Source organism: Ranitomeya variabilis, chromosome 2, assembly GCF_051348905.1.
Source record: "Ranitomeya variabilis isolate aRanVar5 chromosome 2, aRanVar5.hap1, whole genome shotgun sequence".
In the NCBI taxonomy this organism is placed as follows: domain Eukaryota; kingdom Metazoa; phylum Chordata; class Amphibia; order Anura; family Dendrobatidae; genus Ranitomeya; species Ranitomeya variabilis.
In genome coordinates, this window is record NC_135233.1 from 345,265,945 (window position 1) to 345,291,835 (window position 25,891).

Genomic DNA, 25,891 nt, shown 5'->3' on the forward strand with positions numbered 1-25,891 from the left:
TTATATCACTTCTATAGGACATCTGCATTATCTATGTTTGATACTGTTCCAGTATAGGGTGTTTATTTATCTATGAAATTCGGGGTTAATGCCCCCTTAATATTGACCTATTAGATAGGGGTATGGTTTTTTAGTACATTATTGAATAAAATATATTTTACGGGGGTTATTGTTCGTCTGTAAGCCATTTTTTCTTCCCTCAACTTTATATTATTTGTTGTATTGTAAATTTAGTGTTTAGATCCAGGTGAAAGACAACCGATAATTTCTTACAAACTTCCCTCGGGATCGCATTTACCCGGAGCAGTTACACCCATCGTTCACAGGACTACTATTTTGGGGCAGCGTGTATGGACTCCGCACACAGAGCAGTGCCTGTCCCCAGCTGCCGTGTTTGCGCTGGTCGAGTTACGGTTCGGTCATGTTGATTTGGGCAGAGCTTTATCAAAGTCATTCATTTTCCGTGTAGGACATAATGGTGGGAGCAGCCACAGTTCGTGACTGCATATTTACTACACAGCGATGGCTGCTTCCTACGTGACTGTGCTGCTCCCCCCATTGTTAAACCCACCCTAGATAACAGATCGAGGCTCACAAATCACTAATGATTTTTCAGTGAGCACTTAAGGTGTAGTTCTCATTGTAGGTAACTTTTCAGAATAAGTCGGAGTGTGTGTGTTCATGGCCATCTATGACTTGAATCCTGCATTTTCACAAGTTTACCCCTCTGCAACCTCTCCCATTTTCAATTCTCTGAACTGGAGACGATCTGCTATGATATTTCCCATGCACAGTACCCACAGAGATGGATTTCGCAGGTCTCCCTAGGCAGAAGCAGTAGCAGCAGAGAAAACACGGTACTGAGCTGCGTGGCTGTGAATCCAGCACTGAATACATTTGCTGAAATCTGCAGCGTAATTTACTTCATCCTGATCTTTCACTGTGCTGAGTGCTCCTCACTCTTTTTTTTCCCCCTTTTCCTTTTGATTTGATCTTTGATCCTTGTTTCCTTTTGGGGAATGGGACACCTTTGAGATTTTTAATTAATGTTAACGATTGTATCACTGCCATTATAATTTTAACTTTTAAAAAAAAAAGTTAACCCTATAAAAATGCTCAACTTAATATCAGGATTACACAGCCATCTCGACATGGATTTTAAAAGCAAGTACGCCAGTCTCATCAGGTCTAATAGATCTATTTAATAACGTATGCTGTTTGTATTGTGAAATCTGATAACAGATCCACTTTAAAAAAAAAAAAATGTAAAGCATGCTGCAGGTTTTTAAATGTTAAAAATGTGATAAATTCTTTGATCCGGTTGTCATTTCTTCATTATATTGATTGCATTTTGTTGCCGGTGGAATAAAAAGCAGCTTTATGTTTCCACACAGCAATGTATATTGTAGTATTAGTCAGTTGCCCCTTTATCATGTAATTTGTAAGTGTAAAGTCCAGGCCAGGCCCATGTTGACTTACTTCAGTGTAAGCCATATCTATTATTCCATAATACCATTCCAAACAGGCGTGGAATCAGCTTTTCATACTCAGAAACACCGGGAGACGCATATATGAAGGCAGTGAGTCTGGTAAGTGCGGCGCTCTCTTCCTGAGAGATTGTCCTATATGTATACAGGTAGTCTGTCGTGTGGGGAGCTCCTAGGGCACTGGCGGAGGGGTAGGACTCTGATATTAAAAATTATCCCTAAAAAGGTGAATTACGCAGGGATCATGCACTGAGTGCCAGGTATCAGCCACGCCGCTGCTGGTGGGTGCCTACATGTACAGTATCACCCGTTCCTTATACTCTACCAAGCGTCATTTACACGAGCCATCGGTGGTGATCAGCTACGGATGAATTTATGACTTTTCAGTTGCATTACTGGAGGACATTTTCTGTATATGTGTGAATGCAGGACGGCATATAGAAATATCTGGCAGCAGCTTACTACCCTCTTTCATGCAGAATACATGCACATTCGGCCAAGTTGAGCGTGCCAGTGCTTTGGTCAGTTTCAAGTTTGGAGCAAATTCCTTGAGATTTCACCCTCAAAGAAGCCGCTCTTCTTTCACAACCTCATCGGAAAAAAAAAAGCTCAATAACTCATCATAAGGACAACAACGTGGATTTTCCTTTGATTTGATTGGGATGAGTATTCAAAGAATAATTGTAGGAGGATTTTGGATAAAAATTGCTGATCCTCCCCAAAAGCCTAGCCTTGGACCCGGATTCATTGTTGTCTTTGCAGCTTTTTTTTTTGGAGTAAAAATGGTGACTTTTTTCATTTACGCTTTATTATTTATTTGAGCCTTTCTTCATTTAGCGTTTTTTTGGTTTCATCTGTATTTTTTTTTGTTCTGCATTATGCATATGGTTTTCCTTATCCAAATATTTTAGCCTGATTCATCCTTTTCCAAAATTTTGAGCAATCGGGCAGAGAAGAAAATCTGTCTAATTTTACATTTGCGTAGTTCAAGACTAAAATGCAACTTCTTGTCTAAAAAGGCACAAAAAAAGATAAAAGACCCCAAAAAAGAATGTTTTAATTTTGTGTAAAATTCCTGAACCCGAATTCTACGTGTTGAAAAGTTTCGTACACACACAAAAAAAAGCAGCAACGAATATAAGACAGGAAAGAAAAGTCACTTAAAAAAACCCAGCAAATTATAATCAGGGCTAAGGTTTTCCTTTGTGAAGGAGAAAAATGGAAATAGTTCCATGGATATAAACAAAGTTTTACTTAAGTAATTTTAATTTGGTGACAATGACCGGACAATTGGACACAAGAGTCACTATAGGAATATCTAATTTTCAATTCATTCATTTCCATGAGGAATATCACTGGTATGGCCCAATGCAAAGGTTTTTTTCCCTAAACGACACTCTAGAATTGTATACAAAAATTGATGAAAACAGACAAAATGGAGCAGCAGCGCACATGCTCAACCGCCGCTCCATTCATTCCCTAAGTGCGGTAATTGGCTTTTTCCGTCAGTCCCATTGAGAATCAATGGAGCGAGGTCAGGCATCTAACCCGCCATTCCAAATTGTAATAACACTGCTCCGTTAGGGATAAAACGTCCCTGGTCTTATGATCGGTGGAGGTCCCAGCACTCTTACACCAATACCCTCCGATCAGTAAGTTATCACCTATCTTGCGGTCCAGCGGTGCGGACAGTAATCTGTGGATGTCCGGTGTCAGCTCTGAGAACCTCCACTTACCTGACGGCATACCCAGATTTTCTTCTGATTTGTCGACCAGGAGTAACGTCACGTTTGTCACACTGCAACGATGGAACCGCGCAAGGCCACTGCCCACTGACCAAAACAAGAGCTGGGGATGCCAACAGATAAGAGGCGGTTTTCTTGTCTCCCGTCCTATAGCCACAGATTACCAACCCGGTTCCTTAAATCAATTTGCGCTAACTCCGGTGATATCTTGTTTTAATCGGACAATCCCTTTAAGGCTACTTTCACACTAGCGTTAACTGCAATCCATCACAATGCGTCGTTTTGCTGAAAAAACGCATCCTGCAAAAGTGCTTGCAGGATGCGTTTTTTCACCATAGACTAACATTATGCGACGTATTGCGACGGATTGACACACGTCGCAACCGTCGTGCGACAGTTGCGCCGTGTTGTGGCGGACCGTCGCACAAAAAAACGCTACATGTAACGTTTTTTGCCGCCAACGGTCCGCTTTTTCCGACCGCGCATGCGCGGCCGGAACTCCGCCCCCACCTCCCCTCACTTCCCCGCACCTCACAATGGGGCAGCGGATGCGCTGGAAAAATGCATCCGCTGCCCCCGTTGTGCGGCGCAGAGAACGCGAGCGTCGGTAACCTCGGCCCGACGCACTGCGACGGGCCGAGCCCGACGCTAGTGTGAAAGTAGCCTAAGTTGTCTGTATGAATTAGATATGTGTTGTCCCAATGGCCCCCATGCACCTGTAGGGACGTAGGAGTGGGTGTTGATTTACGAGGGCAGATTTTCTGAATGCTGATTGAAGATATAGTAAGTTTCCTGGTTTCTCTTTACATGGAGCAATGCAAACTGTATGAGAACAAACAGATGAAATCTCCCTAATGTTCGCCACCAGTGGAAAACTCAGGTGCAGTATGCACAGAGCACTAAAGGGGTTGTCCCACTTATTTTTTCACTTTTATGCAGTTTTGATACTTTGACAGAAGGAAGTCTGACCTTCTATCTACACTCAAACAACTAGGAATTTTGTAGGAGGCACAATACATTTAATACACGATGTACAGAAAAGAGCAGCATCTCACCCTCCATTTAAGAAACTGCCTTGTTTATTATTATATAGAAAGATAGGCAAATTTGTGACTGAGGGTCATGGGATATTTGCATGTAGCTGAACCGTGGGACCCCACAGTCAAGGTTACAAATGGGTCCTTGGCACCCCAGTCCGGCACTGATAGTAATGTCATGTAAAAGGCATCTATTTATATAATTGCCTTGTAATGTTTTAATTTCCTGTTCAGTCCAGATGTCACCGTATCCCAGAATTCCAAGCTGAGGAAGTTCACCGACCGCCATATTGGGACACCCAAGTGATGGGTGTCTCAATATGGAAACTGCTGCTGGTACCAACCTATTGCGCCGTACCACCAGCGGAACACTATCGCACCACACACACACACATAGGGCTTGTTTCCACATGCGAGAATCACGTCCGTGTCTCGCATGTAGAAACCAAGCTCTGGCGCCGGCACTTTGGAGCGGAGCTGTGCGGCTCCATGTGTTCCTATGCAGCCGCACGCTCTGCTCCGGAGTGCAGACACCAGAGCTTGGTTTCTACATGCGAGACACGGATGTGTTTCTCGCATGTGGAAACAAGCCCATACACTCACATTCACACACACTCGCACTCATACTCACATTCACACTCACATTCTCACACTCTCAAACTAACACACTCACGCAGCCTCTTGCGCGGTACCACCAGCGGAACACCGTCGCGAACACGCCGCCGCCAGGATCAGCCGAATGATTCACTGACTGCCGCCATCTTTGTACAAGAGGAGCTCATGTGCAGTTTTAATGTGACCACCGCTATCTGTCTGCACAAAGATGGCAGCGGTCTGATTTACTGCGCCTGCGCGAATTACGCGCAGGTGCAGTGAATCATCCGGCAGATCCCGGTGGCAGATGCGCGACGTGTCTACAGGCAGAGGAAGCCGGTCACATTAAAGGGGTTTTCCCATGAACGAAAGTTCATTTTAAAAATTGACTGTGTCTGACCGTGTACGGAGCATACCACATCTCCTGGGCAGGGGAATAAGCAAAAGACAATACTGACATTACAGCAGGGGATCACAGATGATTCATTTTGTGAGGTAAAATATTTCACTGACTGTTTTTAAAAAATATTTTACCTCACAAAATGCATCCTCTGCGATCTCCTGCTGTAATGTCAGTATTGTCTTTTGCTTCCACCCTGCCTAGGAGCTGTGAGCACATGGGGGGAAAGATTCTCAACGCTGTAAAGCCTGCCCCATCGTGACATTACCGCCCTCCCAATGCGATAGCATCGGGCCTCCATCTAGTTTAGTATAAACCCCCCAACTCATACTTAACAATGGACCGCACACTGATAACACCTAGATGGCAATGTGAGCTGTCTGTGACTTTCAAAGACTCAAAAACTTGTGTGGCTGATTTTGATCTATGACGCTGATAAAAAAAACAGACATCTTTGTGATTTTTGCTCAGACACACGGTCCACAAAAAAAACCAAGGCCAAGCAAATAGCTCTATAGACTATATGGATACATGTTCTATCTGTGAAAATCATGGCTACAGCACGTACGTGAAAAATGGATGTCTGAATGAGGCCTTACTGAGTAGCTACCTCCAAACACTGGCACTGGCATGAGTTTCCTTTCTTCCTGAGTCCTAATTTACATACTTTATCGAAACCTGGAAGACAACAGCTCCAACATCAAACACTTCCAGTGTATCCCGAGCGCTAAGACACTTGTGGGGGATCCAGAGAGAGCAGAAACGGTTGGATGTTGTGCGGCAGCCCGTGCTGATGCCAAGGACTAGGTAATGGGAGTAATACAGAAAACTGTAACTTCAGGTCAGTACTGGAAATAGTGTCAGCGCTGAAGGCTCAGTATGTGTACCTTATAGCTGTACAAACATCCTGAAACTATGTCTATGGTTATACAGCCAGAGGGGAAAATATTGACTTTTTTTATACAGTTCCCTTTAAAAAATATTTTCTTTTGTAAATGATTTGCATTATTAATTCTACCAAAACGTGTCTGAAGGTTATACTCAAGGCTATACTGAACCCTGTTTACTGGATGATGGAATCAATCTACCTATCTACAACAAATTAAGAGACCACTACATCAAAACCCTGTCATGGGCAGCCCAATCTCCAGACCTGAACCCCATTGAAAACCTCTGGAATGTAATCAAAAGGATGATGGATAGTCACAAGCCATCAAACAAAGAACTGCTTACATTTTTGCACCAGAAGCAGTGCGAAAGACTGGTGGAAAGCATGCCAAGACGCATGAAAGCTGTGATTAAATATCATGGTTATTCCACAAAATATTGATTTCTGAACTCTTCCTGAGTTAAAACATTATTATTGTTGTTTCTAAATGATTATGAACTTGTTTTCTTTGCATTATTTTAGGTCTGAAAGCACTGGGGGGTTTTTTGTTTCTTTTTAATTTTGACCATTTTTCTTTGTCAGAAAAAAATACAAAATGTATTGCTTGGAAATTTGGAGACGTGTGGTCAGAAGTTTATAGAATAAAATAACAATTTATATTTTACTCAAAAATACACCTATAAAGAAAAAAATCAGGCAAACGGAACATTTTGCAGTGGTCTCTTAATTTTTGCCAGAGCTGTATATATATCTATTATCTACAAGTGCTTCTCACAAAATTAGAATATCATCAAAAAGTTAATTTATTTCAGTTCTTCAATACAAAAAGTGAAGCTCATATATTATATAGAGTCATTACAGAGTGATCTATTTCAAGTGTTTCTTTCTGTTAATGTTGATGATTATGGCTTTACAGCCAATGAAAACCCAGAAGTCATTATCTCAGTAAATTAGAATACTTTATAACACCAGCTTCAAAAATTATTTTAAAATCCGAAATGGTGGCCTACTGAAATGTATGTTCAGTAAATGCTCTCAATACTTGGTCGGGGCTCCTTTTGTATCAATTGCTGCATCAATGCGGTGTGGCATGGAGGTGATCAGCCTGTGGCACTGCTGAGGGGTTATGGAAGCCCAGGTTGCTTTGATAGCAGCCTTCAGCTCGTCTGCATTGTTGGGTCAGGTGTCTCTCATCTTCCTCTTGACAATATTCCATAGATTCTCTATGGGGCTAAGGTCAGGCGAGTTTGCTGGCCAATCAAGCACAGTGATACTGTTGATTGTAAACCAGGTATTGGTACTTTTGGCAGTGTGGACAGGTGCCAAGTCCTGCTGGAGAATGAAATTTACATCTCCAAAAAGCTTGTCTGCAGAGGGAAGCATGAAGTGCTCTAAAATTTCCTGGTAGACGGCTGCGCTGACTTTGGTCTTGATAAAACACAGTGGACCTACACCAGCAGGTGACATGGCTCCCCAAACCATCACTGATTGTGGAGACTTCACACTAGACCTCCAGCAGCTTGGATTGTGGCCTCTCCACTCTTCCTCCAGACTCTGGGACCTTGATTTCCAAATGAAAGGAAAAATTTACTTTCATCTGAAAACAACACCTTGGACCACTGAGCAACAGTCCAGTTCTTTTTCTCCTTGGCCCAGGTAAGACGCTTCTGGTGTTGTCTATTGGTCATGAGTGGCTTGACACAAGGAATGTGACACTTGTAGCCCATGTCCTGGATACGTCTGTGTGTGGTGGCTCTTGAAGCAATGACTCCAGCAGCAGTACACTCCTTGTGAATCTCCCCCAAATTTTGAAATGGCCTTCTCTTAACAATCCTTTCAAGGCTGTGGTTATCCCGGTTGCTTGTGCACCTTTCTCTACCACACTTTTTCCTTCCACTCAACTTTCCATTAATATGCCTGGATACAGCACTCTGTGAACAGCCAGCTTCTTTAGCAATGACCTTTTGTGGCTTACCCTCCTTGTGGAGTGTGTCAATGACTGCCTTCTGGACATCTGTCAATTCAGCAGTCTTCCCCATGATTGTGGAGCTACTGAAACAGACTAAGGGACCTTTTTAAATACTTAGGAAGCTTTTGCAGGTGTTTTTGTTAATTATTCTAATTTACTGAGATAATGACCTTTGGGTTTTCATTGGCTGTAAGCCATAATCATCAACATTAACAGAATTAAACGCGTGAAATAGATCACTCTGTGTGTAATTGCAGCGCCCCAGAGTCCTGGTCGTTGCAGTACTGTTGCTCTGCCACTAAGGGGAGTGATGGTATGTCCGATGGCACTTAAGGAGTTCACCTGACCAGGTATCACAGACACCAATACACTTCACAGTCTGGCCTCCAGGGGGAGCTAAGGGCGCTATGTATTAGGCCACTCCTCACAATCTGGTAAAACTGGGGGTTGGATAGGAAGTTAGTCAGAAGCTGACTGGGTTAAAACCAGGCAACATCCTGTGGCAGAGGGTGTTGTGGGGAAAGATTCAGGGGGGTCCCTGTCAGGGGTGGGATCCTGACAGAGGCCTAGCGAACAAGACAGAGCGTTAAGGAACCGCGCCTGCACTACATTGCGGCGGTATCTCAAGAAAGGACAAGAAGCGAGGTTTATTGTGGAGAAGTGAGAAACGAGATCAAAGCAAAAAGGAGATAACACCAGTAGGAGTCGTGCTGTAAGATCGAGGCACCATCCTACTGAGGCGCGTAACCGGTGGCCGGAACGCCGAGGAAGTATTAGGCTCCAAGCATTACTTCAAACCAACGACAGGACAGTTAATTATAGGTTGGCTGTCTCACCTAAATCACCTAAGCAGACATAGGGGGCAACTGTGGGAGAGGGGCGACACTAGGGTCCCGGAAGAACTCCAGGCCTACCCGTCATAAGGGTGCGTCCTAGCCATATCTGTTATGACCCCAATGGCGAGGGTCTCAGAGGTACGTGGAAGTCTGCAGAATACAAAAATCCAGCTCATAGGGCAGTGGTAACTGGGTTGACCATATATCTACTCCTAACGCCAACACTAGAAGTAGCCGGGGATCATTCCTACGTTGATTCTAGATGACACGCTCCAGCCGGAGAATCTAGCTACCCCTAGTAGAGGAAAACAAAAGACCTTTCTTGCCTCCAGAGAAGGGGACCCCAAAGCTGGATAGAAGCCCCCCACAAATAATAACGGTGAGGTAAGAGGAAATGACAAACACAGAAATGAACCAGGTTTAGCACAGAGAGGCCCGCTTACTGATAGCAGAATAAAGAAAGGTAACTTATATGGTCAACAAAAACCCTATCAAAATCCACACTGGAAATTCAAGAACCCCCGAACCGTCTAACGGTCCGGGGGGAGAACACCAGCCCCCTAGAGCTTCCAGCAAAGGTCAGGATATAGATTTGGAACAAGCTGGACAAAAATACAAAACCAAAACAAATAGCAAAAAGCAAAAGGCAGACTTAGCTGATATAACTGGAACCAGGATCAGTAGACAAGAGCACAGCAGACTAGCTCTGATAACTACGTTGCCAGGCATTGAACTGAAGGTCTAGGGAGCTTATATAGCAACACCCCTAACTAACGACCCAGGTGCGGATAAAAGGAATGACAGAAAAACCAGAGTCAAAAAACTAGTAACCACTAGAGGGAGCAAAAAGCAAATTCACAACAGTACCCCCCCCTTAGTGAGGGGTCACCGAACCCTCACCACGACCACCAGGGCGATCAGGATGAGCGGCATGAAAGGCACGAACTAAATCGGCCGCATGAACATCAGAGGCGACCACCCAGGAATTATCCTCCTGACCATAGCCCTTCCACTTGACCAGGTACTGAAGCCTCCGCCTGGAGAGGCGAGAATCCAAGATCTTCTCCACCACGTACTCCAACTCGCCCTCAACCAACACCGGAGCAGGAGGCTCAGCAGAAGGAACTACAGGCACAATGTACCGCCGCAACAAGGACCTATGAAATACATTGTGAATAGCAAACGACACAGGAAGATCCAGACGAAAAGATACAGGATTAAGGATTTCCAATATCTTGTAAGGCCCAATAAAACGAGGTTTAAATTTGGGAGAGGAGACCTTCATAGGAACAAAGCGGGAAGAAAGCCATACCAAATCCCCAACGCGTAGTCGGGGACCCACACCGCGGCGGCGGTTGGCAAAGCGCTGAGCCCTCTCCTGTGACAACTTCAAGTTGTCCACCACATGATTCCAGATCCGCTGCAACCTATCTACCACAGAATCCACCCCAGGACAGTCAGAAGGCTCCACATGACCCGAAGAAAAGCGAGGATGGAAACCAGAGTTGCAGAAAAAAGGCGAAACCAAGGTGGCGGAACTAGCCCGATTATTAAGGGCAAACTCAGCCAACGGCAAGAATGTCACCCAATCGTCCTGATCAGCAGAGACAAAACACCTCAAATAAGCCTCCAAAGTCTGATTGGTTCGCTCCGTCTGTCCATTAGTCTGAGGATGGAAAGCAGACGAAAACGACAAATCAATGCCCATCCTACTACAAAAGGATCGCCAGAACCTAGAAACGAACTGGGATCCTCTGTCTGACACAATATTCTCAGGGATGCCGTGCAAACGAACCACGTTCTGGAAAAACACAGGAACCAGATCGGAAGAGGAAGGCAGCTTAGGCAAAGGAACCAAATGGACCATCTTGGAGAAGCGATCACATATCACCCAGATAACGGACATGCCCTGAGATAGCGGAAGATCAGAAATGAAATCCATGGAGATATGTGTCCAAGGTCTCTTCGGGACAGGCAAGGGCAAGAGCAAACCGCTGGCACGAGAACAGCAAGGCTTAGCTCGAGCACAAGTCCCACAGGACTGCACAAATGACCGCACATCCCTTGACAAGGAAGGCCACCAAAAGGACCTGGCCACCAGATCTCTGGTGCCAAAAATTCCCGGGTGACCTGCCAACACCGAGGAATGAACCTCGGAAATGACTCTGCTGGTCCATTTATCCGGGACAAACAGTCTGTCAGGTGGACAAGACTCAGGCCTATCAGCCTGAAATCTCTGCAACACACATCGCAGATCCGGAGAAATAGCTGACAAGATAACTCCATCTTTAAGAATACCAACAGGATCAGCGACTCCAGGAGCATCAGGCACAAAGCTCCTAGAAAGAGCATCGGCCTTCACATTCTTTGAACCAGGTAAATACGAGACAACAAAATCAAAGCGGGAGAAAAACAATGACCAGCGGGCCTGTCTAGGATTCAGGCGTTTAGCAGACTCGAGATACATCAGATTTTTGTGATCAGTCAAGACCACCACACGATGCTTAGCACCCTCGAGCCAATGACGCCACTCCTCAAATGCCCATTTCATGGCCAACAACTCCCGATTGCCCACATCATAATTTCGCTCGGCAGGCGAAAACTTCCTGGAGAAAAAGGCACAAGGTTTCATAACAGAGCAACCAGGGCCTCTCTGTGACAAAACGGCCCCTGCTCCAATCTCTGAAGCATCCACCTCAACCTGAAAGGGAAGTGAGACATCGGGCTGGCACAAAACAGGCGCCGAAGTAAACCGGCGCTTCAACTCCTGGAAAGCCTCCACGGCAGCAGGAGCCCAGTTAGCTACATCGGAGCCCTTCTTGGTCATATCCGTCAACGGTTTCACAATGCTAGAACAATTAGCGATAAAATGACGGTAGAAGTTAGCGAAACCCAAGAACTTCTGAAGACTCTTAACCGACGAGGGCTGAGTCCAATCAAGAATAGCTCGGACCTTGACTGGGTCCATCTCCACAGCAGAAGGGGAAAAAATGAACCCCAAAAAGGGAACCTTCTGTACACCAAAGAGACACTTTGAGCCCTTGACAAACAAAGAATTTTCACGCAAAATTTTAAAGACCAACCTGACCTGCTCCACATGCGAATCCCAATCATCAGAAAAAACCAAAATATCATCCAGATAAACAATCAAAAATTTATCCAGATACTTCCGGAAAATGTCATGCATAAAGGACTGAAAAACTGAAGGCGCATTGGAGAGCCCAAAAGGCATCACCAAGTACTCAAAATGACCTTCGGGCGTATTGAATGCGGTTTTCCATTCATCACCTTGCTTAATGCGCACAAGGTTGTACGCACCACGAAGGTCTATCTTGGTGAACCACTTGGCACCTTTAATCCGGGCAAACAAGTCAGACAACAGCGGTAAAGGATACTGAAATTTGACAGTGATCTTATTTAAAAGCCGATAATCAATACAAGGTCTCAAAGATCCGTCCTTTTTTGCCACAAAAAAGAATCCCGCACCAAGGGGGGAAGAAGACGGACGAATATGTCCTTTCTCCAGAGACTCCTTGATATATGAACGCATAGCGGTATGTTCAGGTACCGACAGATTAAACAGTCTTCCCTTAGGAAACTTACTGCCTGGGATCAAATCTATAGCACAGTCACAGTCCCTATGAGGAGGCAGTGCACTGGACTCAGACTCACTGAAGACATCCTGATAATCAGACAAATACTCCGGAACTTCCGAAGGCGTAGAAGAAGCAATAGACACAGGCAGGGAATCCCCATGAATACCACGACAGCCCCAACTTGAGACTGACATAGCCTTCCAGTCCAGGACTGGATTATGGGTCTGTAACCATGGCAGCCCTAAAACAACCAAATCATGCATTTTATGTAAAACCAGGAAACGTATCACCTCGCGGTGTTCAGGAGTCATGCACATGATAACCTGTGTCCAATACTGCGGTTTATTTGCTGCCAATGGCGTAGCATCAATACCCCTAAGAGGAATAGGATTTTCTAATGGTTCAAGAGTAAAACCACAGCGCTTAGCAAATGACAGATCCATAAGACTCAGGGCAGCACCTGAATCTACAAACGCCATGACAGGATAAGACGACAGTGAGCAAATCAAAGTTACAGACAGAATAAATTTAGGTTGCAAATTACCAACGGTGACAGGACTAACAACCTTAGCTATACGTTTAGAGCATGCTGAGATAACATGTGTAGAATCACCACAGTAGTAGCACAAGCCATTCCGGCGTCTATGAATTTTCCGCTCATTTCTAGTCAGGATTCTATCACATTGCATTAAATCAGGTGTCTGTTCAGACAACACCATGAGGGAATTTGCGGTTTTTCTATCACATTGCACCGAATTAGGTGTCTGTTCAGACAACACCATGAGGGAATTTGCGGTTTTGCGCTCCCGCAACCGCCGGTCAATTTGAATAGCCAGTGCCATAGTATCATTGAGACCTGTGGGAATGGGAAAACCCACCATAACATTCTTAATGGCTTCAGATAGGCCATTTCTAAAATTAGCGGCCAGTGCACACTCGTTCCAATGTGTCAGCACGGACCATTTCCGAAATTTTTGGCAATACACTTCAGCCTCGTCCTGCCCCTGAGACATAGCCAGCAAGGCCTTTTCTGCCTGAATCTCAAGATTGGGTTCCTCATAAAGTAAACCGAGCGCCAGAAAAAACGCATCAATATCAGCCAATGCCGGATCTCCTGGCGCCAGCGAAAAAGCCCAATCCTGAGGGTCGCCCCGTAAGAACGAAATAACTATTTTTACTTGCTGAGCAGAGTCTCCAGACGAACAAGGTTTCAGGGACAAAAATAATTTACAATTATTCACAAAATTCCTAAACTTAAACCTGTCTCCGGAAAACAGCTCAGGAATCGGTATTTTAGGTTCTGACCTAGGATTTCTGATAACATAGTCTTGTATGCCCTGCACACGAGTAGCCAGCTGGTCCACACTTGTAATCAAGGTCTGGACATTCATGTCTGCAGCAAGCATAGCCACTCTGAGGTAAAGGAGAAGAAGAAATCTTCTTTCTTATAATCCCTCTTCTGCAACGCATTAAACATTTAATACTGGCCTGGCAAACTGTTATGACCCCAATGGCGAGGGTCTCAGAGGTACGTGGAAGTCTGCAGAATACAAAAATCCAGCTCATAGGGCAGTGGTAACTGGGTTGACCATATATCTACTCCTAACGCCAACACTAGAAGTAGCCGGGGATCATTCCTACGTTGATTCTAGATGACACGCTCCAGCCGGAGAATCTAGCTACCCCTAGTAGAGGAAAACAAAAGACCTTTCTTGCCTCCAGAGAAGGGGACCCCAAAGCTGGATAGAAGCCCCCCACAAATAATAACGGTGAGGTAAGAGGAAATGACAAACACAGAAATGAACCAGGTTTAGCACAGAGAGGCCCGCTTACTGATAGCAGAATAAAGAAAGGTAACTTATATGGTCAACAAAAACCCTATCAAAATCCACACTGGAAATTCAAGAACCCCCGAACCGTCTAACGGTCCGGGGGGAGAACACCAGCCCCCTAGAGCTTCCAGCAAAGGTCAGGATATAGATTTGGAACAAGCTGGACAAAAATACAAAACCAAAACAAATAGCAAAAAGCAAAAGGCAGACTTAGCTGATATAACTGGAACCAGGATCAGTAGACAAGAGCACAGCAGACTAGCTCTGATAACTACGTTGCCAGGCATTGAACTGAAGGTCTAGGGAGCTTATATAGCAACACCCCTAACTAACGACCCAGGTGCGGATAAAAGGAATGACAGAAAAACCAGAGTCAAAAAACTAGTAACCACTAGAGGGAGCAAAAAGCAAATTCACAACACATATCATCTGGGGGACGGAGAAGAACATCAGAACAGATATGAGTTGTGAGAAAGAACATCAGAAACATACACGACAGTTGTGAGGACTGTCCCGTGGTGCTCAGCAGGGAGGTACTACAACACACAGGCGCTAGAAGGAAGGCACAGATTTCCACCTGCAAAGGGAACTCTGGAGGTGCCTTCGGACCGGCCGGTCTCAGCCAGCCCTGTTAGCAGTACTCTGGATTGCGGATCCTGAAGCCTTCAGTAAAGAGGTAAAGAGACTGCAACCCTGTGTCCTCGTTATTCATCGCGACCTACACCACGCACCATCATCTCATCTTTCATTGGACGCCCCTTAGCAGGGTCACGGACCGGGTCTAGCCACCGTGACAACCCCAAGACCGAGACAGAGAGGCCCGGTACCGAGTACCCCACGGCCCTGCGTCTGGGGGCACTCCATAATGACTCTATATAATATATGAGTTTCACTTTTTGGATTGAAGAACTGAAATAAATTAACTTTTTGATGATATTCTGATTATGTGAAAATCTATCTATCTTTCTGTATCCATGTAGCACATTCGGATTACATAATGTATTTATGATTCCGGCTTGTTGTATTTGAAAAAAAAAAAATTACAATGTTCTATAGTTGGATCCGTATTGCCTGTACATCACATGTTGTTATTGTGAGCTGCAGTCATTTATTATTTCTTTATACTTTTCGGATAATATTTTGCCTTTTGCTTGTTACTAAAATGTCCAATGATAATTCCAGTGTGTTGTATTGGATGATCCACAATCTGTGCAATATGGAAAGTAGAGCTGAGTAGCTAGATATAAGAAAAGGTAAAAGTAGTGCAAAGCACAAACTATGAAGGGGCCGCTCTCACATCCCATTAGACTGTCAGGTCTGTGCATGGTCACTGGTATTGTACACGGCCTATTCTATTTAAAGGGATCCTCACATAGCCAAGTAGAATAATCTTAAATGATACAAGTCACCGACAGGTACAGGAGGACTGCAGTGGAGATTATGAGGGCATGGACTAGAGTTTTTGACGATTCTTGATTAAGGAGTGTGTATTTTTGAGTTGGCGTTGGCAGGAAGAGGAAAAGGCTTGGATGTGTGGTTTGAAGGAGAGATCAGAGTCCAGGGTTACCCCGAGGCAACGGGACTGGGGAGAGGGAGCAGCCATTGACTGTAAAGGATAGGTGTTTTGGATGGGCTGAGTGACATGGCGGAAAAATGTGAACATCTATTGATTGTGACTAATAGATTACATCCAATGTGACGTTAATGTGTATGTTCAGTATCCTGTCATGTTTGTGTTAGTAAGAACTACTTTGTTCCTTTGCTAAACTTACTGGAAATGTGTAACTAAGTTGACAACTGGATATTCCCTTATCTATACACAGGGATCATTAACACCAGTGGTTTTTCTTGTACGAGAAAATCAGTCCAAGTTTCATCAGTGATTTTATATCAGAGTTTCCCCAGAGTTTGGACAATGTCAGTATTTACCATCAGACTTTGGTCCGATATTCATCAGGTTTTTTTGGAAAAAACAAAGAAAAGTTTCTCTATACTTTTCAGCGCCGCACAATTTTTTCTTGGACCCGTATATTTGCATTGCTGATTTTGATTCGATACTTGGATCAATATCGCACATGTTTTTGCAATTTTGCGCCGTCCCATCCACCCCATCCACAATAAAATCACAGACAAGTGAACGACCCCCATTCGCTATAACAGGTAGGAGTGCTAAACATGAAAAACACCGCTAGAAAAACTGACATCTGATTGTGATTACACATTGTAGACCACCTAATGGAAATGCTAATTCCTAGCGGTCTATTTCTTCATACGTTTCCTGGAGAACTAATAAAGAAACAGAAGTCTAATAAAAGATCCAAAAAATGGTCCAAAAATCTTTTATTTATTTTATATGGCGTACACAAATATTTACTAAAACCGACCTAACATTATATCTATATATTACACATATATGTATCTAAGATAATAAATAAGTAAGAATGATACAAGGGAGGGGCACACAGGGGATTACATGTCCGTCTGCCGAGGACTTTGGTCCTAATGTGCCCGAGAGTTCACGTTCAGAAGCATTTCCTCTATTTTCCGCAGGTGTAAGGATCTCCGGAGAAGTCGCCCATTATAAAGTGATGACATGGTGTGTCCTGGTAAGGAGACGTTTCATCCTTTTTATACTCATTTTCTTCCTATCATTTTTCCAATATCCCCCATTGCTCAATACTCGCCCCCGCCAACCTCACCAATTCCTACACCACAGTGTTAATATTCTGCAGCCATTAAATCTGTGTTATCTTATCGGCCGTATATTACCCCTCCGCTTATCGTCACTTCTTTAATCATTACATATATAGTAAGTAGAAAGAGCACACCCAGTCTTCCATATGAATCCATGGATTATGCCTTTGAATTTTCTAACATTCTTTAACCCCTTCCTAATGGGAACTTTTTTCTCTTTTGACACTTTCAGAATTTCCTTCCCTTCTTCTTCTTCCAAAATACATCACTTTTTTATTTTTTCAGCAGATGTAGCAGTACGAGGGTTTATTTTTTTAAAGGACAATTTTTACTTATGAATAACATCATTCAAATCACTATGTCACGTACTAAAAAAAAAAAACAGAAAAAGAATTCCAAGTGATGTGAAATGGTGAAAAAAAAAAAAAACAATTCCGCCATTGTTTTTCGTTTTTTACAGCAGTCATTATAATTCTACAGGTCAATAAAAAAAAATTAGTGTTGTTATTTTTCCAAATTTAGTAAATTTTTAATGTTCCTGTTGATTAACCAGTATGATGGTTTATTTGTGGTGTGGCAAGATGATGTATGTATTGATACCACGCTCCCATTCAATATGATGTTTTGATCACTTTCTATGTTTTTATTTTAACGAGGATGTGTCCATGTACTGCCAGCACTGATTTGGCAGTGTTCGGGCTCGCGCAACCGTATTATTCGGTCTAAGCGTGATCCGACAAAATGGAGGCAAATGTTGGTCTATGGAGCTATGCCCATGTCCGATTTTATCCTCAGACCGAGCTGTTACAAGGATAAAATCGTAGTATGTCTGAGTTTGATCCAAAATTTGGATTGCACTTGGCCATGCGAGTCATTGAGTCTGTGAAAAATTTAGGACTGCACTTGGATGACATCTGAGTGCAGTCATATTTCCGCACACTGACAGAATGGAGAAAATGGAGAATATTTTCTCTCCATCTTCTCACATTGTGCTCAGACTCTCGGATCACACGATGCTGACACTCTGATGAGACTGTTATTAGCATAATTGACCTGATTTTCTCAGATGAGAAAATCTATGGTTGTGTGACCCTGGCCTTAGTGTATATAGGGAAACAACCCAAACTGGTAACACCCAGTTGTCAATTTATTCATATTTATTCTAGAAGAAAAAGACAGAGAAATGGCACAACGTAGAGGAGATCGGAGGGAGTGTATCAGGAGAGTTCTCCAGTCTCTTACTTCCTCTGCAGTGACTCCAGTCTCCATGATTTTGCTGTTTTGGGGGACCCATTCGCTTCATATGACTATGATGTCATTGTTCCTTTACCTTTTCTAGCCACAAAAGCGGCAGACATTCTACAGGGCCAGCTACATTTTCACAAATGTGGCGCCCCCTGCTGTCAGGAGAGTGTTGGTCCACCTCTCCTTGTGGATGATGCATCCACCTTCATGGAACCTCCTCAATGAGCCATTGTAGGTAGCCGTTAAAGGGAATCTGTCACCAGATTTTTGCCACCTAACCTGAGAGAACTATAATATAGGGGCAGAGACCCTGATCCCAGCGATGTGTCACTTACTGAGATGCTTCCTGTACTTTTGATAGAATGATGGTTCTATTAGCAGAAGATTATTACTAGAGGACCAGTAAACCTGCTGCCAGATAGTCCACCCACACCCTCCACCACTGATTGGCAGCTTTCTGCCTGTGCACAGTGTATACAGAAAGCAGCCAATCAGTGGTGTGGGCGGGGTTATACAGAGCTCAGCATTCAGAGAACTGCTAGATCTGCAGCAGAGAAAACTGTGATCTTATCAAAACTGCAGCAAGCAGCCCAGTAAGTGACACATCGCTGGAATCAGGGTCTCTGGCACTACTCTCCGAAAGGGTAGCAAAAACCTGGTGACAGATTTTCTTTAAGTTTGGATATCGTGTCCATATAGCACGCATTCAGGCATGTACAGATCACTAGAACGGCCGTCATCAGAGAAGGATTGTTTCATGGATCTTTACTGTAGAAACAACGTCGGTATCCTGAGACCTGTACTCCTGGCAGCAAACACTAAGGCCTCATGCACACGGCTGTATCATGGGCTTGTATTGTCTGGGTGGGCTCTTTTAAGTGGCACCAAGTGATAGAGTCTTTCTTGCTTTCATTCCTAAGGTTTTGAGACAAAAGATGACGTCTACTGCTACTCCCTGGCGAAAGCTTTGTATTATGTCGTATCCCCTGTGACGGTCGGGTTTTATGCTCCGTGGGGAAGACGCAAAGATTTCCTTCTCAACAAGGTCGAATGTGAGTAAATGTCTATAAGTCCGGTTCTTATCAATTTGCCATAAAGTTGTCATCTCAGGACACAATAATGGAAGAAGTCATTTCAACATACAACCATGGCGCCATATTCTGACAATAAGACAGATTCTGGACCACCATAATGCTGCAGACCTCCGGTAGATGTCGAATTCACACCTTCTATAATATATCATTATAATTTGTATGATAGGGAATGTCTGGTGTCTCCATCCCATCAGGTGTGGAGAGCTGCTGCTATATGTGGGCAGGGCAATTTCCACGGCAACCATCTGGTTTCCTGGGCAACTGTCCCGCCCTTATACTGCAGCAGCTCTCCACACCTGATGTAAGAACAGACAGGGCCGGCCCGAACGTATAGGCGAACAAGGCGGCCGCCTAGGGCGCCGACCCTAAGGGGGCGCCAGAGAAAAAATAGAAAAAATTATAAAAAATCTTTTCAAAAGGCAAAAGGTGTATGGAGCAGAGCTGAATGTGTGTGAGGTGTATGGAGCGGAGCCGTGTGTGTATGAGGTGTACGGAGCAGAGCCGTGTGTGTATGAGGTGTACGGAGCGGAGTCGTGTGTGTATGAGGTGTATGGAGAGGAGCGCGTGTGTACGGAGCGCAGCCGCGTGTGTAGGAGTAGCTATGTGTGGCCATTATACGGTACGAAGTATCATGTGTGGCCATTATACAGTATGGAGCATCATGTGTGGCCATTATACAGTATGGAGCACTGTGTGGCCATATTTTTTTGTTTATAATTATTCTTTATGAAACAGTGTGATCAGCAGTGCTAAATGGGTGTGGTTGGGATGTGGATATCGGTGTGGCTAGTTATGAATGGGTGTGGTCAGAGGCGTGGCCTAAAATTTGCCGCGCCGCAAACTTTGTCCCTCTTTCCCATCTTTAAAAGTTGGGAGGTATGTTAAAAGTAGTAGGGGCGCAACAAAATAGTTTCGCCTAGGGTGCCGTAATCTCTCGGGCCGGCCCTGAGAACAGAGGCGCCAGTGAACCCTTGTAATCCAAATGCTTGATGAAGGTCAGACCTTTCTACAATTGTCACATTTCTAAAATAAACTAATTTTATTAACAAATAAATAATAATATTAAATAAAGAAAGTAAGAAAAGTCTCTAAAAAGCCCCCTCATTGCCCAAATGGTCTTCAGATTCATCTCTGGATATCAGCCCCTCTGAAATACTACAAGGTAAAGCATAATTTATTCTTTATTGATAAAGAGTGTAATAAAGAAATTAAAAGTTAAAAAAACATATTTAAAAATGTTAATTTTTCAAAATAAAGTAATTAACCCAAATAGTAAACGCAATTATGAGAAAAAAAAATGACAGAATTTATTTTTTTCAGTAATTTTTTTTTTTTTTTATTAAAAATGATTAAAATGTCATATTCACCCCCCAAAAATTAAAAATATAAATGTAAAAAGTTATGGGTCTGAGAAAATGGTGACACAAACGAATATTTTTTTTTTTTTTATCACAAAAAAAACTATACACGTTTGATTTCAACCGAGATCGTATTGACCTGGGAAATAATGTAGAACTAGTGAGATCATATTTTACACTAGATTTTACAACTAAAAGAGGTTACGGGTTAATAAAAATGTCCTATAAATGTAGACATGAATTCTCCACTGTGATTGCAGCATACCTCTGTCTCGAAGCATGGAAGAAAGAGAAAGAAGAAGTGGAGAGGACTGGACAGCGAACAAGAAATTGCAAAGGAAAAGATCTCATCAAACTCATCTTTCTGATGATATTTTACCATCCGGTGATCACAGAAAAACACAAGCATCGAGAGAATACACGTTACTGCTTTATCCGCTTTAGCGCATGGGAATTTGCTGGCAGCGACCAGCTCTGGGCAGGGCTGATTACCACGCTCTGTGATGGTATTGAAAACTGCTTTGGCCTGGCACCTATTAGTATCTACCGAGCGGTAGGCAGAAAAACCAAAATTCTAGAAGGTCCATTCAAGCAGGAATGGGTTAGTAAGAAGTTCCTCTGTATCCCGCTTTGGGTTGCCACTTTGCTGGTGATCTTCATTGGAATCGCAGTGGGGGCCCTGATCCTGGTATTTGGCTTTCCATTTGGCGATCCCGCCGGAGATATGTTGGCTGCTGCGGAAGGTGTTGGGGCAACCGTGGTTGGCCTTTCGGCGGCAGGAGCGATCAGAGTAGCAATTGTGGTGATCAGAAATGCCGTTGTGACTCAGAAAGGAAAAGTGGAACAAAAAATGAATCGAACCGATATGAGCTCCCAGTTGGGTTTTATGAGCGACGTGAAAAGAGAGGTTAAGATCATCACCCGTTACCTTCAACTCATGGAAATCTTCCAAAGACAAAAAATCAAAGTTGTACTTGAGATCACCAACTTGGACAGATGTATGCCAGACAAAGTGATCGGGGTCCTAAACGCCATGAATATCCTTCTGTCTGATCCAAATGCCCCATTTATTTCCATTTTGGCCGTGGATCCTCACATCATCATAGATTGCGTCGAAAGCTCTCAGGTCTTGAAAGGGATGGCCAACAACGGCTATCAGATCTTAAACCGAATAATCACATTACCATTTTGTATCCCGAGAATGGACTGTGACACTAAATTATCCATTCTGAAAAATATTGTTGACGGCAAAGGCGAGCTGGTCAGAGATACTGAAGAAGGTAACACGTTGGAAAATGAGGCTTCAAATGAGAAAGACTTCCTGTTATACCAACAAACTGTCCCCAACACTGACCATGACACCAGTGGTGACCCATTGACCGTGAGAACCTTAAATGACGAGCACAACACCTGTTTCCAAGAAAAAGGGCCAACGACCAAAAATCTAATAGATGAAGCCTTCGATTATCTTTTTGACGAGAGCATGAGGGACTATATCACTGACAACGTTGTGCATATCAGAAGGATTGTAAATACTATCACCATAACCATCAGACTGATGATCAGGGAGGTTCCAAAAAGCCAAATACAACCACGAAAAGTGACCGAATGGGTGCTCCTGGCTACCCAATGGCCGTGTCGTCTCAGCTGGATATTGCAGTGCATTGAGGACGAGCAACAAAGGAGATGCCTGGATGAACAAGAACACAACGGTGAATATGCTTCATACTCCAAAACTTTCCTTTGGGATGTTTTTGAGAAGTCTTTGGAAGAGTTGGATGCTATGAAGGCTAGTCTAAATCGACTACTGGAGTTGGATGGAGATCCTGAGATCTTCCACAACCTCTTGTATGAGAGCTTTACCGTGAATGATGCCAATTTTTTTGTGCCGTTCACTGTGAATTTAGATGTTTCCATTAAAAGACAAATGGAGCTTCTACGAGGCAGCAACAATATGTGGGAACTAAAGAAAACCAACCGGGTGACTATGCTGTCATTGCTGAACATGAGTGTGGAAGAGGTGTGCAAAGAGGTAAGTGTGGAGTTTTGGGTCTGGTACCTATCATTTGATATTAAAGGGGTTGTATGGGATTAGAAAAAAAAAATGACTGTTATTCAAGTGAAATCTTGAATATATTTCATAGGAACTCCTCCTCCTATTCAAAGCTCAAAAAAAAGTTTAGTGACGTGGTCAGGCATTCTATGTTCTAGTGAGAGGTGCTGACTTGTTTGTCTGCCCCCTGCAAACTATCGTTAAAAGAGTTTTCCCGGACTTTACTATTGCTATCATATCCATAGGCTAGGACATAAACGTCAGATCGGTGGGGATCCAGCTCCTAGCGCCCCCACCCACAAATTGATTGAAAAAGCCGCTGCGCACCCAGAGATGTACTGTTCCGTAAATTGCATAGTGGCCAAGAGTGGTATTGCAAGCTTTTGCCCATTCAATCATTTCATTGTGAGGGTGGCGGGAATTGGAATCCCACTGATCTGACATTGATGACTCATACTAGTAAATGTTCATCATTAGTAAAGTCCCAGAAAACCCCTTTAAAGGATTATTGCAAAAATGATAATGTGGTCTCAGGTTTCTGTACAAATAGAATTAATCCTGTGTGCCAATATAACCTTTTTTGAAAATCCGCACTGATTTGCAACTATGAAATGATGACCCTTCAGCCCTCTCATTAGCCATCCTCAAGTAGTCGTAATGCTGTAGGTTGAACATGCTCAGATGTACCTACTGACCCTTTCTAAAAACAACATATCTTACAGCCAGGTTGTAGCACAGTTCAGCTATGCCAGGCTGAAGATCAAACTGCACCTTATGAGCCTAATCAAGAAAAGCAGATGCACCAATGACCGTCTAATAAAACATTCTCCAGATCCTCTTACAGCATCCTCCTTGCCTTGACAGCCATATTGTAGCACAGCTCAGCTATTCTATCCCCAGCTCTGCTATACAGAGGAGAACATTACTATGCTCTGAAGATCCCCATGACCCATCAATGATATGTGGAGTTTGTAAATAGTAATGAATATCAGTCAAATAGTGGATCACAGTCACTACATTGAAAACTATTAATGGCCACCTGATGCAAATAAGAACTGCCGATGTTAAGATTTATCTCTATCAGGAAGCACAGATGAGAGCAGAGGAAGGGGCCTGCAGCACTGAGGAACAGCAGGGTGTTGATGAGAAATGTAGATTTGGCAGATAACCAGTCATTCAGCTCTACAAAGCTAGATGCACAGGGGAGCAGAAGGAGATAAAAAAAAAGGTACAAGAAAGAAACTTTATAGTGGGCTTGTACTGTATGTTATGGTCAAGACCCGTGGAAGGGCGGCAGCGCGAAACGGCCGTCGTCTTGTAACATCACATTTCTCCCTGCTGTTCCTGCAATTGACATGTGGTAATAATAAAAACTGAATGTTAGCAGATGGTGAGTGCCCACTCTTTCTTTCTCTTTTACTAGAATTCAAAGTAATATATTAAAGTTATGCCCCGCCCCTGAGGAGCATGTTGAGTCAAGTGTAACACTTATCTTTTCTTCTCTTTAGATGAACAAACTAGGATTTCGAGAGGACAACCTTCAACTTTATCAGCAGAAGATTAAGGACCACAACCTAAATGGCAGAGCACTTGTATACAGTGATAATAATGAGATAAAAGATGTGTTATCTATGGGTCTTGGAGACTGGACACTTTTCAGCGTGTACTTCCTCGGGGTGCTTCCTCCACCTCCTGCAGTCCCTGCAACTGCCCCAGTGATTGGCAAACAAGAAGCTACAAAACTTGGGGCTGGATCCAAAGAGAACATATTAAAAAAGAGCAAGATATCTCTGTATGTATCAGATGATGATATTTTCTCTTAAGTGCTCTTCCAAACATTTCACATTTTCTTTGAATGCCTAATAGAAATCAGCAGTCTGAGAAAGAGAGAATTAACCCTAAGGAGTATTTCCACCCAAAATTTAAAAATGCCCATCTATTATAAAAGCAGAGGTTTTTCTGGCAGCCATGGTTAATTAATAATATGTTCTTATTGATTCAGAGATATTGACATTTTTAAGTTTAGTTGCGGAAGACATTATCCTGAATAATAAGTGCAACTATATTGGTTACACAGTATTTTTCCGTCAGGTCCTTGGATAATGATAACTGAGGCTACGTTCTGTAAGATCGTTGTCCTTGGTGCAGAATTTCAGATTTCAGCAGAATCATCAACCTCAAGACAACGTGGGATAATAAACTGTTTGACGTAAGACGATCATTATCTACATCATCGTAACATGGAGGATTACAGGAAGACCATTGTAAAAAAAAAACAGAGATCGTACAATATAGTCTAGAAAACAATGCCAACGGCTGTCTACTAATGATGGTACCTCCTTAACAAAAGCCTGCAGCTGTTGTCAACTCAACAAATAAGGCTTAGTCCATTAGGTCTAGATTCTTGATCATCTCAGAAAGTCTCTCTTCTCGGAAATCAGTAAAAGTATCCATAATGGCTTGTGTGGGTTCTCCAAACTTTACCTTTAGAGCGTTCCTTTAGATTATTGTGCATTTCTTTCTTATTCCACCTGTCAAGATGTTTCTCTTTTCTTCATTCATCTTGCCCTTTATCTACCAAGCTTCGTCTCAGCAGTTTTACCTTCAGATTTTTTCTCCTTCTTCCATGGATCGGCTTTATTTTTCATGGTCGTCTTTTCTTTCTCATCTGCCTTTATCCATTTATTGACTTCCTCTTCTAAGAGTTCAGCTATGTCTTCCCATGATGAGGGTTCACACAATGCTGTCTGTACGGGGCCTTGTGGCAGTGGAATTTCTCACTTTAGCAAAAATAATTCTCATTTTATCCAAAAATATTGGAAATCTTCATTAGATATGTCATGAGAAAAAGTCCTGCTGTTAAAATCTGATTTTTATATACGGTACTTTTTTTTTTCCAAGTTTCCATATCTGTGTCTATATAACAAAAATTTGGCGCACTTCATACTGGCCACAAAGCATAATATCAGACTCACATAAACAGGAGAAAATCCAGCTTAAATTTGTGAACAAAACTTTCTTAATTCACCAAAGTGCTCAGTAGAGGATAAAACAGATGCAAT

The 25,891-nt window shown here is 43.2% G+C and overlaps 1 protein-coding gene across 1 annotated transcript; it reads left to right on the forward strand.

Moving 5' to 3' along the window:
• The first annotated feature begins 1,482 nt into the window (after positions 1–1,482).
• Positions 1,483–25,891, forward strand: LOC143805794 (NTPase KAP family P-loop domain-containing protein 1-like). The gene is made up of 5 exons (XM_077285463.1): positions 1,483–1,589; positions 16,936–16,991; positions 19,245–19,376; positions 21,037–22,808; positions 24,338–25,891. Exons 2-5 carry the CDS (start codon positions 16,979–16,981, stop codon positions 24,650–24,652), a joined length of 2,232 nt encoding a protein of 743 aa, XP_077141578.1. The 5' UTR covers positions 1,483–1,589; positions 16,936–16,978; the 3' UTR covers positions 24,653–25,891.

Bases quoted from the DNA above. Each gene is read 5' to 3' on its own strand.
- LOC143805794 (XM_077285463.1), top strand. The intron at 19,377-21,036 runs GTGAGTAAATGT...CTGTGATTGCAG, and splicing joins CCTTCTCAACAAGGTCGAAT to CATACCTCTGTCTCGAAGCA. The intron at 22,809-24,337 runs GTAAGTGTGGAG...TCTTCTCTTTAG, and splicing joins TGGAAGAGGTGTGCAAAGAG to ATGAACAAACTAGGATTTCG.